The sequence below is a fragment of the Patiria miniata genome, unplaced genomic scaffold, assembly GCF_015706575.1.
Source record: "Patiria miniata isolate m_02_andy unplaced genomic scaffold, ASM1570657v1 HiC_scaffold_23, whole genome shotgun sequence".
NCBI classification, from domain to species: Eukaryota; Metazoa; Echinodermata; class Asteroidea; order Valvatida; family Asterinidae; genus Patiria; species Patiria miniata.
Genome location: NW_024037062.1, coordinates 8631834 through 8650966, shown reverse-complemented (window position 1 = coordinate 8650966; position 19133 = coordinate 8631834). Strand labels below are relative to the sequence as shown.

The window sequence follows — 19133 nt, the reverse complement described above, 5'->3', positions numbered from 1 at the left end:
AAAAAAACTACTATATAATTATTAAATACCTTACTTGATTGTATTAAAGTGACTAATAGTCTCAAGTATCTTGTGAAATCATGGTACCTGGTGTACTCTCATTTTCAAGAAAAGTGGATTTTTTAATCAATTTGTAACGATTGTCGGTTGACCATCGTTGGAGAAATAGTTGGTTATTCAACATTTTGTTTGGAATTGGTTACACATCCATGACCTGACAATTCCCCGACGTCTATAAACTATAAACGTCATATGGTCAGGGAACCAGACTCCAAGAACAGCATTTTGGTATTGTTATTTTCCCATGTGTATGAACGCAAAACTTTAAACATAATTATCAGTTTAAAAAAAAATAGCTGTAAAAAACCGACCCCCAAATACATCCATTTCTGGAAATAACAGGAAAACAAATGTTGTATATTACCTTTAAGCATCATCTTTGATCCAACTTTTCGGAATGAATTTAATTTCCTGAACTTCAGAAGGTTCAATTTATTTGTGTTTTTTTCTTCTCCCAGCATATTCTTAGACAGTTTCTGGTTTGCTTGAGACAATAGTGATACCAAAAGTTCATTATCGAAACACGATTGTGTTAACTCTTTGGCACGCTGATCACAGTCACACGTTGAAAGATTTATTCCCAGAAAGGTTTTACAGCTCCAAATTGATCACGTGAACTCATTACTGTAACATTTTGGCCGTGATTTGGGTTTTATTATGCTCACTTTGGACCAACTTAAAAAGTATATTTTGGGCTCATTGAAAAGGACATTGAATCCAATTTCCAATGATGTAGGTTTACAGAATATGGTCTGTGTCAACCTCGTCCCCAGTGCTTACTTTATTTCCAACCGCGTTTCCAATAGTAAACCCTGGATAGGAAACTTTCTTCCTGTATCCTGATTGGATACCGCAATTGGCTAGTAATGGATTTTTATCGTGTACTTGGTGCTATATATTCACAACGTGCAGTACGTGTTTTGGCGATCATTCGTCCACGCCTTCTCAAAAATACTAATTTCCTTTCCAATTTGCTCATATTAATATGAAATATGATTCTGCATGTTGTCTCGATAAGATCGTAAGAGTTTGATTTCAAAAATCGTGTTTTCGTAACTCACGCCGTGCTCGCGCTGCTACGAATTGACTCTGTTTTTACCCCAGACACCGCATACAAAAACAAACGCTAATGTGTAACGCATATCCAGGCACCAGACTGTTCCTCATTTGCATACGTGTGCAAAAATCTTGCACATGCAAATGATCCAATACCAGGGTGAGAGAGCAGGTAGTGATGGGCGCGTACTGTTCGACACCCTGGGTACGAGGTTGGGTCTGTGTGTCTATGATATGTAGGCAGATTCGGCGATTAATTATGCAAAACAAGGCTGCGTCTTGACCTCGGGATTCTGACCATTCAGCGGGCGCCTTCTATCGGGTCTTCGGTAACCCTTGTTGTATTACAAAAACATGGCAGCAAGTTTACCAATCAACAGCTTAGGCCGAATTGTCTGCTGGAAATGACGTCACAACTTATAAAGTGGACTCCGATTGGCTGGCGCGCGGGGTCTCATTAGATTTGCATGCTCACATAATTATATCAAACGTTGTTGCTGAGCTTGCAGGCTCCATGAACAACGGCTGATACTCAGACTATACAGAATGGAAATCTGACAAAACTGGACGGAGTTACAGGTATACTCAGTTTCCACATGAAAAGTTCAATGGAAAGTTTTTTGTCTAAAAATCAAAACGTTTGTCATTTAAGTTTTTCAAATGAACTCCTTAGGATGTTTACAAATTAGCTTCATTGAAAGGGAGCTATTTGAATCGTTGTTCTAGCTTCTAACGCCTAGATCCGACTTTTGATAATTTGTGTCTGTACAGTGAATTATTACTCTGATGATCAGACATTCACGTGTGTAGAGCCACGGACGAATGTCTGATATATCCTAACGGGCAAATTGTATGCGACAGCACGCGCCAGCCAATCGAAGTCGACTTTGGAAAACTATTACGTCATTTTGATCAGAAATGTGGACTAAGCTGTAGATTGGTCAATTTCGATGTCATGTTTTTGTAATACAACAACGGGTTACCAAAGACCCGATAGAAGGCGCCCGCTGAATGGTCAGAATCTCGAGGTCAAGGTGCAGTCTTGTTTTGCATAATTAATTGCCCAATCTGCTCGCATTATCATAGACCCTTGCTGTGCAAGGGGATATTCCATAGACTAGGTTTTGTGCCGGAGGGCAATGACCAAACGACGAGTTCACGTGATGACTTTGTAGCAATGTAAGGCCCCCCCCCCAAAAAAATATGTCGGTCTCTGGCCAGCGCGCGTGTCGATTTTAATTATGCGCGTCAACCTTTTTTTCTCTTCAAATTGTCCGCTGTAGCTACAGCAATGCCCTCTATTGCCGCACCTCCTCAAATTTTTGTACCAAGGGATGGCGAAATTGCACCAAGGCAAACTATGGAGGTCCCAATGTATATGAGGACACAACAAAAGTAAAATAATACCCACCTTGTCTGTGCAATCCAACCTACAAAAAAAAGGCCAAACCCCCCCCAAAAAAACCGCGTCGCCGCATCAATTCTGGATCTTTGGTAAGACCAGAGACCGAATATTTTGTTTGGCCTAATACCTCTCCAAGAATAAATCATCAACATGTGACTATGAGTAGTGTTCGAACGAGGAAACCAAATCGTTTTTCGTTAACTAGCTTTTGGTATCACTACTATTGTCTTAAGCAAACCAGAAACAGTATAAGATAATGCTGGGGGAAATGCGCAAGCAAATTGAAACTTCTGACGTTCAGGAAATAATATTAAATTACTGCAGAGATAAGCTTTTACGGTCACGCAAGTTTCAGCAAAAACTTTCATTATTGAAATCAAATGGGAATTCATGACGCCGCATGCAGGAGATACACAAGCTGTGCAGAAGAGTACAGTTGGCTGAAAGTTGGCATCACGTGACCACAACACCCAATTAGTAAACAAATGTAACATGGTCCATAAAGCTAACACTTTAGAATAGCTTTGGCTTGAGGAGTTTCGATCAATTGCAGTGTGTGATCTCTCGTGTATTTCTGGAGATAATCAAGTTTAAACATTTTGTGCTCCCATTTCTAAATTAAATATCACATAAGGCTGAATTGTTGACTCATGTGATTCGTTAATATTTGAAATAATATTGTGCATTTCTATTTTAAAGCATTACTTCATGTTAAAGTTATTTATATTTGTATGCTAACGGCTTTTTACCCGGACCCCCCCCCCCACCGCCTTAAACGTGCGCTTAAGCAGCATGTTAAATCATGACGTCTTTTTGCTGGGGAATAAACTTGGCTTTACTTACCCACTTTAGTGGGAAGTTAGCGCACTTGAAACACATTAGGTTTAAGCGCTAACGTCCTTTTGGCGGGGAAATAATAATGAAAACCCCCCTGCTGTCTTTTTGGTACTGTTAATGTACGTCAAAATGACGTAGCCTCTCCAGACAAAATGTATTTCAAATAAAAGATATTTCCATGCTCTATCGATTCCCCGAAAAGTCCGAATTTGAGCCTTTGACCCATATTGTTCGCCCTGACGTCCTTCTTCCACTCAAAACCAACGTGTTTATCGTTTGCCAAGGTGTACAGGCACGTGTAGACCTGTGAACAAAAGATGTCCACACTCTGCAGGTAGTGAAGACGGTGTGGACTTACCCACGTCCACAAAAGGTCAATTACGAACCATTTAATTCAGACTTTTGGGACGCTTGGTGGCAGCAATCACACTGGCTCCTTTTCTGTTGTTTGCTTCATTTTGATCATGTGCACATTAGCTTAAACATGACGCAAATAATTCCAATAGACCGGTGTGTTGGCTGCCCTCAAGCGTCTCAAAAGTCTTCCATTCCGCTTAGCACTTCAAAAACTGGTTACCAACCAACATTTATGTCATTTTTTTTGCTGTCGACTGGTACTTTGCCAATTTCTGCGGAACACCGAAAAAAACTACCCGGAAAGCGTAATTTCCAGCAAAACAGTTCCTTACTCCCCCCCCCATTTGTTCGTTGTTATTAGATTTTTTGTTTTAATTTAAAAACAAATTCGACACTTTGTAAGTTGAAAAACGAGGCAAAGATGTAACGACACTGAAGCTTGAATCAAGTAGGCCTTTTCGCGGTTGTTTTTATCCAAGATGGAAGATTGAAGATTTATATATTGTCATGCTTATAAGTACATGAACATTGAGTTCCCAGTGTACATGAATTAAAAACAGGTATAAAATACATTACATTGAAAATTACCATACAAAAAAATATGACAAAACAAAACAATCAATTGCTGTACACAAATACACAATCACTTTATGTACAATACAAAACCAACCATTTACCACGAAGAGGTCGAGAACAGCCAATAAATCTTAACGAAAATGCTTATTTGTAAGGAACTACACAGACACACAGCCAAACGTGTGATGCAAATCAAATGTTTATGGTTGCAAATAAGCGTTTTTAAACTGCATATAATCGCATGTTTTTTTTTACATGACCTACTTTATGTACAATAATATTCACACAAGAAAGCATTAAAAACAGCGCTACCTAGTTTAAATCGTGTCCACCCCACCGCTTTTCAAGATATTTTTCAACGTCCGATGTGGTGCAAGGATTTTGCAAGCATTCCCCCCCCCCCCCACTTGTCGACACGAACATTAATACGCCACTGGTTTTGATTCCAAATTAAGGTAGGCGTACCCAAAATGTAGGACACGTCACGAAGTATTTAACGTAGAGAATGTCAGATGTGTCATCCAATTCAAAACACATTTTGTGCAACTTTCTTATCCTCTTAAAAGTATGAAAACTATTTGGCATTTCTTTTTTTGGGGGGCTGCTTTTATTGAGAAGTGCACTTCTTTAAACATTTCGAATTGTCCATGCTTTTCCGGACAACTGAGGGCACTGTTGCTGTGATGTCATTTTCAGAAAGACGCTGTTCGGTTTTGGGGGTTTTCTGTTCAACTTGTGACCCAAAAATGTGTTCATTGAAAACATTAATGTGAGAAAGGTTTGCTCATTGGCTTACTACCATGCACTTACACAACAACGAATCACTAAAGAAAAGAACATTTACAACTTACAGGAAAATATCCAAAATTCTGGAAATGTTTTGTGCTGACATTACGGTAACATTGAGGCTTCTGCCTGAAATGACATTATTTGCTCATGAATATGGATAATTGCATCAGCATAAAAACCAAAAAGGCACAAAAATACTATTGAAAATGGCGAAACGAAATCAAAGTAATGTTAAATTAGACACAAACGTGAATTTTCAAGGATTGAATAAAACAAAAGCAAATCGGGCCTTGAATCTTCAATCCAGTTACCGTCACAGGATGTTTCATCGATGTGTGACTTTTAGTCAAGACCTCACAAAATCCTCACATAAGTCAGTCGCAATTAAATCCTTCGATCTAAAATACTCACAAGCTATTCCAATTAGATTAGGGTTTCTTATGCATTTGCCCCGAACAAGACTTGAAGAGGGTTAAGTGAAAAATAAAAAGCAGAGTAAATACTCAGGAAAACTGAAGGTAGGAATTAACACTCCTCTTGAAACAGGACAGATCATGGGTTGGAGGGAAACAAGCACCAGGCAAGGAATTCCAAAGAGATGCAGCACGTGGGGAAAAGCTATTGGAATTATCATTTTGTTCTACATCAAGGTATAGCAACAGTATATGGATGAGAACAGGCAGAAAGTCGGGTTTCTCTCTCAAACACTCTGATTTGAGCAACCAGGTTGGATAGTCTCCATCCTTGATATTTGTGGTCTTACTTGTGTCTGACTTGGGACTTGACTAGTGATTGACTCGACTAAAAGTCTGGATTGGCTTCGATGTTCAGTTCGCTTGGGCCGGTGATTCTTGAGCGGCCTTTGCTGGTGGAATCGCTCGAAGTTCAATCTGCTCCGTCTGCTGCGGTCGGCGGCAGCGGCGGCACTGTCGATGGAGCTTTGCCAGCGGGGGAAAAGCCTCCAAGAAAGCCGCTCGATACTGACTGCTCGTCACGCTGTACACCAGAGTATTGATGGAGCTGTTGACGAGGCGTAGGAATCCTGTGCAGACCAACACGTCGGTGGCGGTCCAGTAGATATCGATGACAGCTTCTGCTCCTTTGTGAAAGGAGAACAGCGTTATAAGGTTGATGACATTGAGAGCGATGTCCATTGAATTGAGGACGAAGAAGACAGCAGTGTTGATGACCAGCATGCGGACGACGGGGTAAACTCGACGGGCTTGGCCTGCTTGACGCTCTCGGTCACTGTGGCATAACTTAACAACGATGTAAATATACGCGGTTACAGTTATGGTAAACGTAGCCAGAAATATCAGGAGAAGGATGACGACATGTACTTCAGAGAAAACCACACCCGTGACATAATTAGTATCAAATGCGATTCCACCGAAAACGCCTGTGACCACCGCCACAACCCAGACGCCTGCTGATACCTTGCCTGCTCGTGACTTGCTCGCTCGCGCTCTCTGGGTTAGCGGTTGACGTACGGCGGCGAATCTTTCAACCGCTATGACAGCCACGAAGCAGAACGAAGCAATCTGCATCGTTGTAGAAGCTATGCGTATAGCTAGGTAAGCACCTGAAGCTTTGTGTGTATATTCTATCGCCCAAGCTGCTGACATGCATAGAATCAGATAGGCAGCGTCAGCCACTGCTAAATTCGACAGATAGACGTTGATGATCGTGCGCATGGATTTCACACGAGTTACTACGCAGAGAAAAATACAGTTCAGCAGGATTCCGATGGGTGCGATGATTTTGCTAAACTGACGGATTATGTCGTCGTTGTCTAGCCTATGAGCTTCGACATCACGGAAAAGCTGCCTCTCATGGGCTGTCAGTTCGTCTAGTGTTCCATTCATCTTTCTTATATAAGACTAGAGACGTCTTGACAGGCCTGATTCACAAGTCGAAATGTGTCTACATTTATAGCCAGATTAAACTCGTCTTGGGACCGAGCAATGTGAAATCAGAAAAGAAAGTGAGAAACACTGGGCATGCATTATAACCAACTCACTCTTCGCGCCTTAAATGGGAATGTCAGAAAACGTAGTTTTTATTTCGATCAGCAGATCCAATGGAGTTAAAGGCGATCTCGTGAATTGTGAGTTTCTTAACACGCCACGAGGGTGAGCTTCAACCCCTGGAGCATGGGGCTGTGCAGTATCAAAAATTACCCCTATTGGATTTCGTTTTATAGCAATTAATTGGTTTAAATAATGTTTTAATTTAAAAAAAAATAATGACTATAACATTTACATTGCCTGCAGTCAATTTAAAGGTAAAAAATACTTTTTGAAAACAACACAAAAAAACTACTATATAATTATTAAATACCTTACTTGATTGTATTAAAGTGACTAATAGTCTCAAGTATCTTGTGAAATCATGGTACCTGGTGTACTCTCATTTTCAAGAAAAGTCGATTTTTTAATCAATTTGTAACGATTGTCGGTTGACCATCGTTGGAGAAATAGTTGGTTATTCAACATTTTGTTTGGAATTGGTTACACATCCATGACCTGACAATTCCCCGACGTCTATAAACTATAAACGTCATATGGTCAGGGAACCAGACTCCAAGAACAGCATTTTGGTATTGTTATTTTCCCATGTGTATGAACGCAAAACTTTAAACATAATTATCAGTTTAAAAAAAATAGCTGTAAAAAACCGACCCCCAAATACATCCATTTCTGGAAATAACAGGAAAACAAATGTTGTATATTACCTTTAAGCATCATCCTTGATCCAACTTTTCGGAATGAATTTAATTTCCTGAACTTCAGAAGGTTCAATTTATTTGTGTTTTTTTTCTTCTCCCAGCATATTCTTAGACAGTTTCTGGTTTGCTTGAGACAATAGTGATACCAAAAGTTCATTATCGAAACACGATTGTGTTAACTCTTTGGCACGCTGATCACAGTCACACGTTGAAAGATTTATTCCCAGAAAGGTTTTACAGCTCCAAATTGATCACGTGAACTCATTACTGTAACATTTTGGCCGTGATTTGGGTTTTATTATGCTCACTTTGGACCAACTTAAAAAGTATATTTTGGGCTCATTGAAAAGGACATTGAATCCAATTTCGTATGATGTAGGTTTACAGAATATGGTCTGTGTCAACCTCGTCCCCAGTGCTTACTTTATTTCCAACCGCGTTTCCAATAGTAAACCCTGGATAGGAAACTTTCTTCCTGTATCCTGATTGGATACCGCAATTGGCTAGTAATGGATTTTTATCGTGTACTTGGTGCTATATATTCACAACGTGCAGTACGTGTTTTGGCGATCATTCGTCCACGCCTTCTCAAAAATACTAATTTCCTTTCCAATTTGCTCATATTAATATGAAATATGATTCTGCATGTTGTCTCGATAAGATCGTAACAGTTTGATTTCAAAAATCGTGTTTTCGTAACTCACGCCGTGCTCGCGCTGCTACGAATTGACTCTGTTTTTACCCCAGACACCGCATACAAAAACAAACGCTAATGTGTAACGCATATCCAGGCACCAGACTGTTCCTCATTTGCATACGTGTGCAAAAATCTTGCACATGCAAATGATCCAATACCAGGGTGAGAGAGCAGGTAGTGATGGGCGCGTACTGTTCGACACCCTGGGTACGAGGTTGGGTCTGTGTGTCTATGATATGTAGGCAGATTCGGCGATTAATTATGCAAAACAAGGCTGCGTCTTGACCTCGGGATTCTGACCATTCAGCGGGCGCCTTCTATCGGGTCTTCGGTAACCCCTTGTTGTATTACAAAAACATGGCAGCAAGTTTACCAATCAACAGCTTAGGCCGAATTGTCTGCTGGAAATGACGTCACAACTTATAAAGTGGACTCCGATTGGCTGGCGCGCGGGGTCTCATTAGATTTGCATGCTCACATAATTATATCAAACGTTGTTGCTGAGCTTGCAGGCTCCATGAACAACGGCTGATACTCAGACTATACAGAATGGAAATCTGACAAAACTGGACGGAGTTACAGGTATACTCAGTTTCCAAATGAAAAGTTCAATGGAAAGTTTTTTGTCTAAAAATCAAAACGTTTGTCATTTAAGTTTTTCAAATGAACTCCTTAGGATGTTTACAAATTAGCTTCATTGAAAGGGAGCTATTTGAATCGTTGTTCTAGCTTCTAACGCCTAGATCTGACTTTTGATAATTTGTGTCTGTACAGTGAATTATTACTCTGATGATCAGACATTCACGTGTGTAGAGCCACGGACGAATGTCTGATATATCCTAACGGGCAAATTGTATGCGACAGCACGCGCCAGCCAATCGAAGTCGACTTTGGAAAACTATTACGTCATTTTGATCAGAAATGTGGACTAAGCTGTAGATTGGTCAATTTCGATGTCATGTTTTTGTAATACAACAACGGGTTACCAAAGACCCGATAGAAGGCGCCCGCTGAATGGTCAGAATCTCGAGGTCAAGGTGCAGTCTTGTTTTGCATAATTAATTGCCCAATCTGCTCGCATTATCATAGACCCTTGCTGTGCAAGGGGATATTCCATAGACTAGGTTTTGTGCCGGAGGGCAATGACCAAACGACGAGTTCACGTGATGACTTTGTAGCAATGTAAGGCCCCCCCCCCAAAAAAATATGTCGGTCTCTGGTCAGCGCGCGTGTCGATTTTAATTATGCGCGTCAACCTTTTTTTCTCTTCAAATTGTCCGCTGTAGCTACAGCAATGCCCTCTATTGCCGCACCTCCTCAAATTTTTGTACCAAGGGATGGCGAAATTGCACCAAGGCAAACTATGGAGGTCCCCAATGTATATGAGGACACAACAAAAGTAAAATAATACCCACCTTGTCTGTGCAATCCAACCTACAAAAAAAAGGCCAAAAACCCCCCAAAAAACCGCGTCGCCGCATCAATTCTGGATCTTTGGTAAGACCAGAGACCGAATATTTTGTTTGGCCTAATACCTCTCCAAGAATAAATCATCAACATGTGACTATGAGTAGTGTGCGAACGAGGAAACCCAATCGTTTTTCGTTAACTAGCTTTTGGTATCACTACTATTGTCTTAAGCAAACCAGAAACTGTATAAGATAATGCTGGGGGAAATGCGCAAGCAAATTGAAACTTCTGACGTTCAGGAAATAATATTTAATGACTGCAGAGACAAGCTATTACGGTCACGCAAGTTTCAGCAAAAAGTTTCATTATTGAAATCAAATGGGAATTCCTGACGCCGCATGCAGGAGATTCACAAGCTGCGCAGAAGAGTACAATTGGCTGAACGTTGGCATCACGTGACCAAAACACCCAATTAGTAAACAAATGTAACATGGTCCATAAAGCTAACACTTTAGATTAGCTTTGGCCTGAGACGTTTCGATCAATTACAGTGTGTGATCTCTCGTGTATTTTTGGAGATAATCGAGTTAAAAATTTAGTGATCCCCTTTCTCAATTAAAAATCACATAAGGCTGAATTGTTGACTCACGGGATTCGTTAATATTTGAAATAATATTGTGCATTTCTATTTTAAAGCATTACTTCATGTTAAAGTTATTAATATTTGTATGCTAACGGCTTTTTACCCGCCCCCCCCCCCCACCGCCTTAAACGTGCGCTTAAGCAGCATGTTAAATCATGACGTCTTTTTGCTGGGGAATAAACTTGGCTTTACCTATCCACTTTAGTGTGACGTTAGCGCACTTGAAACACATTAGGTTTACGCGCTAACGTCCTGTTGGCGGGGGGGAAAAAATGAAAAACCTTCTGCCGTCTGTTTCGTACTGTTAGCTTACGTCAGAATGACGTAGCACCTCTAGACAAAATGTATATCAAATGAAAGATATTTCCATGCTCTATCGATTACCCGAAAAGTCCAAAAATGACCCTTCGATCGACCCATTGTTCGCCCTGACGTCCTTCTTCCACTCAAAACCAACGTGTTTATCGTTTGCTAAGGTGTACAGGCACGTGTGGACCTGTGAACAAAAGATGTCCACACTCTGCAGGTAGTGAAGACGTCGTGGACTTACCCACGTCCACGCAAGGTCAATTACGAACCATTTAATTCAGCGTAGGATGGGAGATTTTTCGGACGCTTGGTGGCAGCAAACACACTGGCCCCTTTTCTGTTGTTTGCTTCATTTTGATCATGCGCACATTAGCTTAAACATGACGCAAATAATTCCAATAGACCGGTGTGTTGGCTGCCCTCAAGCGTCTCAAAAGTCTTCCATTCCGCTAAGCACTTCAAAAACTGGTTACCAACCAACATTTATGTCATGTTTTTTGCTGTCGACTGGTACTTTGCCAATTTCTGCGGAACACAGAAAAACTACCCGGAGAGCGTAATTTCCAGCCAAACAGTTCCTTACTCCCCCCCCCCGCTATTTGTTCGTTGTTATTAGAATTTTTGTTTTAATTTAAAAACAAATTCGACACTTTGTAAGTTGAAAAACGAGGCAAAGATGTAACGACACTGAAGCTTGAATCAAGTAGGCATATTCGCGGTTGTTTTTATTCAAGATGGAAGATTCAAGATTTATGTATTGTCATGCTTAAAAAGTACATGAACATTGAGTTCCCAGTGTACATGAATTAAAAACAGGTATAAAATACATTACATTGAAAATTACCATACAAACAAATATGACAAAGCAAAACAATCAATTACTGTACACAAATAAACAATTACTTTATGTACAATGCAAAACCAACCCTTTACCGCTAAGAGGTCGAGAACAGCCCGATAATCTTAACGAAAACGCATATTATTTTGTAAGGAACTATACAGACACACAGCCCAACGTGTGATGCAAATCAAAATGGTTACGGTTGCAAATAAGCGTTTTTAAACTTCACATAATCGCATGTTGTATTTTTACTTAACCTACTTTATGTACAATTATATTCACACAAGATAGCATTACGAACAGCGCCACCTAGTTTAAATCGTGTCCACCCCACCGCTGTTCAAGATATTTCACAACGTCCAGTGTGGTACGAGGATTTTGCAGCATTTCCCCCACTTGTCGATACGATTTTTAATACGCCACTTTTATCATATTTTAAGTATTAATCGTAGAGAATGTCAGATATGTTATCAAGTTCAAAACACATTTTGTGTAACTTTCTTATCCTCTTTAAAAAAGTACGAACACTTTTTGGCATTTCTTTTTTGGGGTACTTTTAATGAAAAGTGCACTGCTTTAAACATTTCAATTCGTCCATGCTTTTCCGGACAAATGAGGGAGCTGTTGCTGTCATGTCATTATTAGGAAGACACTGTTCGGTTTTGGAGATTTTCTGTTCAATTTGTGACCCAAAAATGTGTTCATTGAAAACATTAATTTACTTAAAGCCACTCATGGAAGAGTGTTCATTAAAAATATAAAGCAGAGTAAATACTCAGGAAAACTGAAGGTAGGAATTGACATTCCTCTTGAAACAGGACAGATCATAGGCTGGAGGGAAACAAGCACCAGGCAAGGAGTTCCAAAGAGAAGCAGCACGTGGGAAAAACTATTGGAATATCCTTTTTGTTTTACATCTAGGTAACAGCAACAATATATAGATGAGAACAGGCAGAAAGTCGGGTTTCTGTGTCAAACACTCTGATTGGAGGAACCAGGTTGGATAGTCTCCATCCTTGATATTTGTAAGCATGATCCCCCAAGTTGTCGACACGAGTTTACACCAGTTGTTAGCATTTCAAATTAAGCAGCCCGCAGTGTAGAACCCATTATGTTACACTAAGATAAAGTCAGATGTGCGGGAAACTTCAATCCAGTTACCGTCACAGGGTATTTCAGCGATGTGTGACTTAAGTCAAGACCTCACAAAAATCCTAAAATAAGTCAGTCGCATTCAGTCCTTCAATCGTAATCACACACAAGCTATTTAAAATTAACCGTGCTTACGTTTTTTTTTGCATATGCACCTAAAACAATGCTTAAAGCAACTCAAGGTACAGGGCAACAAGTGAAATATACAAAAGAAGAGTAAATACTAAAAAAAACCCTGCAGTTAGGAATTAACATTGTTCTTGAAACAGGACAGATCATAGGTTGCAGGGAAACAAGCACCAGGCAAGGAATTCCGAAGAGATGCAGCACGTGGGAAAACGCTATTTGAATGTCGTTTCGTTCTACATCCAGGTAATAGCAACATATACGGATAAGAACAGGCAGAAAGTCAGGCTTTGCTGTAAAACACTCTGATTGGAGGAACCAGGTTTGATAGTCTCTATCCTTGATATTTGTGGTCTTACTTGTGTCTGACTTTGGACTTGACTTGTGACTGACTCGACTTAAAGTCTGGATAGGCGTCGATGTTCAGTTCGCTTGGGCCGGTGATTCTTGAGCGGCCTTCGCTGGTGGAATCACTCGAAGTTCTATCTGCTCTGTCTGCTGCGGTCGGTGGCAGCGGCGGCACTGTCGAAGGAGCTTTGCCAGCGGGGAAAAGCCTCCAAGAAAGCCGCTCGATACTGACTGTTCGTTACGCTGTACACCAGAGTATTGATGGAGCTGTTGACGAGGCGTATGATTCCTGCGCAGACCGCTACGTCGGTGATGGTCCAATAGATATCAATGACAGCTTCTGCTCCTTTGTGAAAGAACAGCAGTACAAGGTGCATGATCTGTAAAGCGCTGTCCGTCAAACTGAGCACGAAGAAGACAGCAGTGTTGATGACCAGCATGCGGACGACGGGGTAAACTCGACGGGTTTGGCCTGCTTGACGCTCTCGGTCACTGTGGCATAACTTAATAACGATGTAAATATACGAAGTAATAGTTATGGTAAACGCAGCCAGGTAAATCAGGAGAACGATGACAACATACACTTGAGTGAAAACTAAATTCCTGACATAATTGTAGTCACTTGCGAGTCCACTCAAAACGCCCATGACAACTGCCGCAACCCAGACGCCTGCTGATAACTTGGCTGCTCGTGACTTGCTCGCTCGCGCTCTCTGGGTTAGCGGTTGGCGTACGGCGGAGAATCGTTCGACCGCTATGACAGCCACGAAGCCGTACGAAGCAATCTGCATCGTTGTAAAAGCTATGCGCACAGCTAGGGAAGTACATGTACCTGAAGCTATGTGTGTATATTCTAATGCCCAAGCTACTGACATGCATAGAATCAGATGGGCAGCGTCAGCCACTGCTAAATTCGACAGATAGACGTTGATGATCGTGTGCATGGACTTCACTCGAATTACTACGAAGAGAAAAATAGAGCTCAGCAGGATTCCAATGGGGGCGATGATTTTGCTAAACTGACGGATTATGTCGTCGTAGTCTTGCCTATGAGCTTCGACATCACGGAAAAGCTGCCTCTCATGGGCTGTCAGTCCGTCGCTATGTTGTATTGTTCCATTCATCTTTCTTATATCAGACGTCTTGACAGGACTGGTTCACAAGTCGAAATGTATCTACATTTACAGCCAGATTATAACTCGTCTTGGGACCGAGCAATGTGAAACAAGAAAAGAAAGCGATAAACACTGGGCATGCATTATAACCAACTCACTCTTAGCGTTTTAAATGGGAATGTCGAACACTTAGTTTCAATTTCGATCAGCAAATCCAATGGAGTTAAAGGCGCTATCTCGTGAATTGTGTATTTCTAAACTCGCTCCAAGGGTGGGCTTGAACCTCTGGAGCATGTGTTCGTGCAGTTCAAATTACCCCTATGGGATTTTGTTTTATAGCATGATTAACAATAACAATGTCCGACAATCTTAGTCACGTGGTTGGAACCTAATTACACCCTACATCCCCCACGCTGCCCCACCACATCCCCACCCGATCCCACCCCACCCCCAAAGTTTGGCCAAAGTTATGCACACATTTGTAATGAACCTAAATCCCGAGTGTTAGCTCTATAGACCATGCTACATTTATTTACAAATTGGATGTTGTGGTCACGTGATGTCAACTTTCAGCATACTGAACTCTTCCGCACTGCATGTGTATCCCTTGAAATGTGATTGGTGTAAAAGTTGTGACGTCAGCTGTTTAGTGTCGATAAAATAACGTGCAAAAGATGCTTAAATGTTTGGGTTGCATGTCGGTTGCCCGTTGGTATGACGTCATAGGTAACACGGTCTTTAGAACTAAGCCAAAAGAGACAAATGCTAATTTTGTAACTTCCCAATTTAAAAAAAACCTTGAAATAAGTATGGGATGCGAGGTGATGAAATTCCATTTTAGCTCTTAATTAAATTTGAACTGAATAATGATTAAGCCTTCTGTTTGTATACAAAAAATGCGTAACTACATAAATGTATTGTCTGCAGTCAATTTAAACATCGTCCTTAATCCAGCATTCGGAATCTAATTTTATGAACGCCAGACCCTTGCTGTGCAAGGGGATATTCCATAGACTAGGTTTTGTGCCGGAGGGCAATGACCAAACGACAAGTTCACGTGATGACTTTGTAGCAATGTAAGGCCCCCCCCCCCAAAAATATGTCGGTCTCTGGTCAGCGCGCGTGTCGATTTTAATCATGCGCGTCAACCTTTTTTTCTCTTCAAATTGTCCGCTGTAGCTACAGCAATGCCCTCTATTGCCGCACCTCCTCAAATTTTTGTACCAAGGGATGGCGAAATTGCACCAAGGCAAATTATGGAGGTACCCAATGTATATGAGGACACAACAAAAGTAAAATAATACCCACCTTGTCTGTGCAATCCAACCTACAAAAAAAAGGCCAAAAAAAAAAAAAAAAAGTCGCCGCATCAATTCTGGAACTTTGGTAAGACCAGAGACCGAATATTTTGTTTGGCCTAATACCTCTCCAAGAATAAATCATCAACATGTGACTATGAGTAGTGTTCGAACGAGGAAACCCAATCGTTTTTCGTTAACTAGCTTTTGGTATCACTACTATTGTCTTAAGCAAACCTGAAACTGTATAAGATAATGCTGGGGGAAATGCGCAAGCAAATTGAAACTTCTGACGTTCAGGAAATAATATCAAATGACTGCAGAGACAAGCTATTACGGTCACGCAAGTTTCAGCAAAAACTTTCATTATTGAAATCAAATGGGAATTCATGACGCCGCATGCAGGAGATTCACAAGCTGTGCAGAAGAGTACAGTTGGCTAAAAATTGGCATCACGTGACCACAACACCCAATTAGTAAACAAATGTAACATGGTCCATAAAGCTAACACTTTAGATTAGCTTTGGCTTGAGGAGTTTCGATCAATTGCAGTGTGTGATCTCTCGTGTATTTTTGGAGATAATCGAGTTAAAAATTTAGTGATCTCCTTTCTCAATTAAAAATCACATAAGGCTGAATTGTTGACTCACGGGATTCGTTAATATTTGAAATAATATTGTGCATTTCTATTTTAAAGCATTACTTCATGTTAAAGTTATTTATATTTGTATGCTAACGGCTTTTTACCCAGACACCCCACCCCACCGCCTTAAACGTGCGCTTAAGCAGCATGTTAAATCATGACGTCTTTTTGCTGGGGAATAAACTTGGCTTTACCTATCCACTTTAGTGGGAAGTTTGTGCACTTAAAACACATTAGGTTTACGCGCTAACGTCCTTTTGGCGGGGAAAAATAATGAAAAACCTCCTGCCGTCTTTTTCGTACTGCTAACTTACGTCAGAATGACGTAGCACCTCCAGACAAAATGTATATCAAATGAAAGATATTTCCATGCTCTATCAATTACCCGAAAAGTCCGAATATGACCCTTCGATCGACCCATTGTTCGCCCTGACGTCCTTCTTCCACTCAAAACCAACGTGTTTATCGTTTGCTAATGTGTACAGGCACGTGTGGACCTGTGAACAAAAGATGTCCACACTCTGCAGGTAGTGAAGACGGTGTGGACTTACCACGTCCGCGCAAGGTCAATTACGAACCGTTTAATTCAGTGCAGGATGGGAGATTTTTCGGACGATTGGTGGCAGCAAACACACTGGCTCCTTTTCTGTTGTTTGCTCCATTTTGATCATGTGCGCATTAGCTTAAACATGACGCAAATAATTCCAATAGACCGTGTGTTGGCTGCCCTCAAGCGTCTCAAAAGTCTTCCATTCCGCTAAGCACTTCAAAAACTGGTTACCAACCAACATTTATGTCATGTTTTTTTTGCTGTCGACTGGTACTTTGCCAATTTCTGCGGAACACCGAAAAAACTACCCGGACAGCGTAATTTCCAGCAAAACAGTTCCTTACTCCCCTCCCCCCATTTGTTCGTTGTTATTAGAATTTTTGTTTTAATTTAAAAAGTTGAAAAACGAGGCAAAAATGTAACGACACTGAAGCTTGAATCAAGTAGGCCTTTTTGCGGTTGTTCAGTTTATTCAAGATGGAAGATTGAAGATTTATATATTGTCATGCTTAAAAAGTACATGAACATTGAGTTGCCAGTGTACATGAATTAAAAACAGGTATAAAATACATTACATTGAAAATTACCATACAAAAAAATATGACAAAGCAAAACAATCAATTACTGTACACAAATACACAATTACTTTATGTACAATACAAAACCAACCCTTTACCACTAAGAGGTCGAGAACAGCCAATAAATCTTAACGAAAATGCTTATTTGTAAGGAACTATACAGACACACAGCCAAACGTGTGATGCAAATCAAATGTTTATGTTTATGGTTGCAAATATGCGTTTTTAAACTGCACATAATCGCATGGTTATTTTTACATGACCTACTTTATGTACAATAATATTCACACAAGAAAGCATTAAAAACAGCGCCACCTAATTTCAATCGTGTCCACCCCACCGCTTTTCAAGATATTTTACAACGTCCGATGTGGTGCAAAGATTTTGCAAGCATTCCCCCCCCCCCCCACTTGTCGACACGAACTTTAATACGCCACTGGTTTTGATTCCAAATTAAGGTAGGCGTACCCAAATGTAGGACACGTCACGAAGTTTGTTTTCGTAGAGAATGTCAGATGTGTCATCCAATTCAAAACACATTTTGTGAAACTTTCTTATCCTCTTAAAAGTATGAAAACCATTGGCATTTCTTTGTTTTGGGGCTACTTTTATTGAGAAGTGCACTTCTTTAAACATTTCGAATTGTCCATGCTTTTCCGGACAACTGAGGGCACTGTTGCTGTGATGTCATTTTCAGAAAGACGCTGTTCGGTTTTGGGGGTTTTCTGTTCAACTTGTGACCCAAAAATGTGTTCATTGAAAACATTAATGTGAGAAAGGTTTGCTCATTGGCTTACCGCCATGCACTTACACAACAACGAATCACTAAAGAAATGAACATTTACATCTTACAGGAAAATATCCAAAATTCTGGAAATGTTTTGTGCTGACATTACGGTAACATTGAGGCTTCTGCCTGAAATGACATTATTTGCTCATGAATATGGAAAATTGCATCAGCATAAAAACCAAAGAGACACCAAAATACTATTGAAAATGGCGAAACGAAATCAAAGTAATGTTAAATTAGACACAAACGTGAATTTTCAAGGATTGAATAAAACAAAAGCAAATCGGGCCTTGAATCTTCAATCCAGTTACCGTCACAGGATATTTCATAGATGTGTGACTTTTAGTCAAGACCTCAAAAATCCTCACATAAGTCAGTCACAATTAAATCCTTCGATCTAAAATACTCACAAGCTATTCCAATTAGATTAGGGTTTCTTATGCATTTGCCCCGAACAAGACGTGAAGAGGGTTAAGTGAAAAATAAAAAGCAAAGTTAATACTCAGGAAAACTGAAGGTAGGAATTAACACTCCTCTTGAAACAGGACAGATCATGGGTTGGAGGGAAACAAGCACCAGGCAAGGAATTCCAAAGAGATGCAGCACGAGGGAAAAGCTATTGGAATATCCTATGTTTACACATCTCGGTAATTGCAACAGTATATGGATGAGAACAGGCATAAAGTCGGGTTTCTCTCTCAAACACTCTGATTGGAGGAACCAAGTTGGATAGTCTCCATCCTTGATATTTGTGGTCTTACTTGTGTCTGACTTGGGACTTGACTTGTGATTGACTCGACTTAAAGTCTGGATTTGCATCGATGT

General features: G+C 40.5%; 2 protein-coding genes across 2 annotated transcripts; both read right to left on the bottom strand.

Annotated features, from left to right (window-relative positions):
- Nucleotides 1-5907: 5907 nt before the first annotated feature.
- On the bottom strand, nt 5908-6945 carry LOC119731452 (somatostatin receptor type 4-like). Its single transcript, XM_038204620.1, has one exon. The coding sequence runs from the start codon at nt 6943-6945 to the stop codon at nt 5908-5910; it is 1038 nt and encodes a 345-aa protein (XP_038060548.1).
- Nucleotides 6946-13468: 6523 nt separating this feature from the next.
- LOC119731451 (somatostatin receptor type 4-like) lies at nt 13469-14458 on the bottom strand. The gene has a single exon (XM_038204619.1). It carries the CDS (start codon nt 14456-14458, stop codon nt 13469-13471), a length of 990 nt encoding a protein of 329 aa, XP_038060547.1.
- Nucleotides 14459-19133: the final 4675 nt, after the last annotated feature.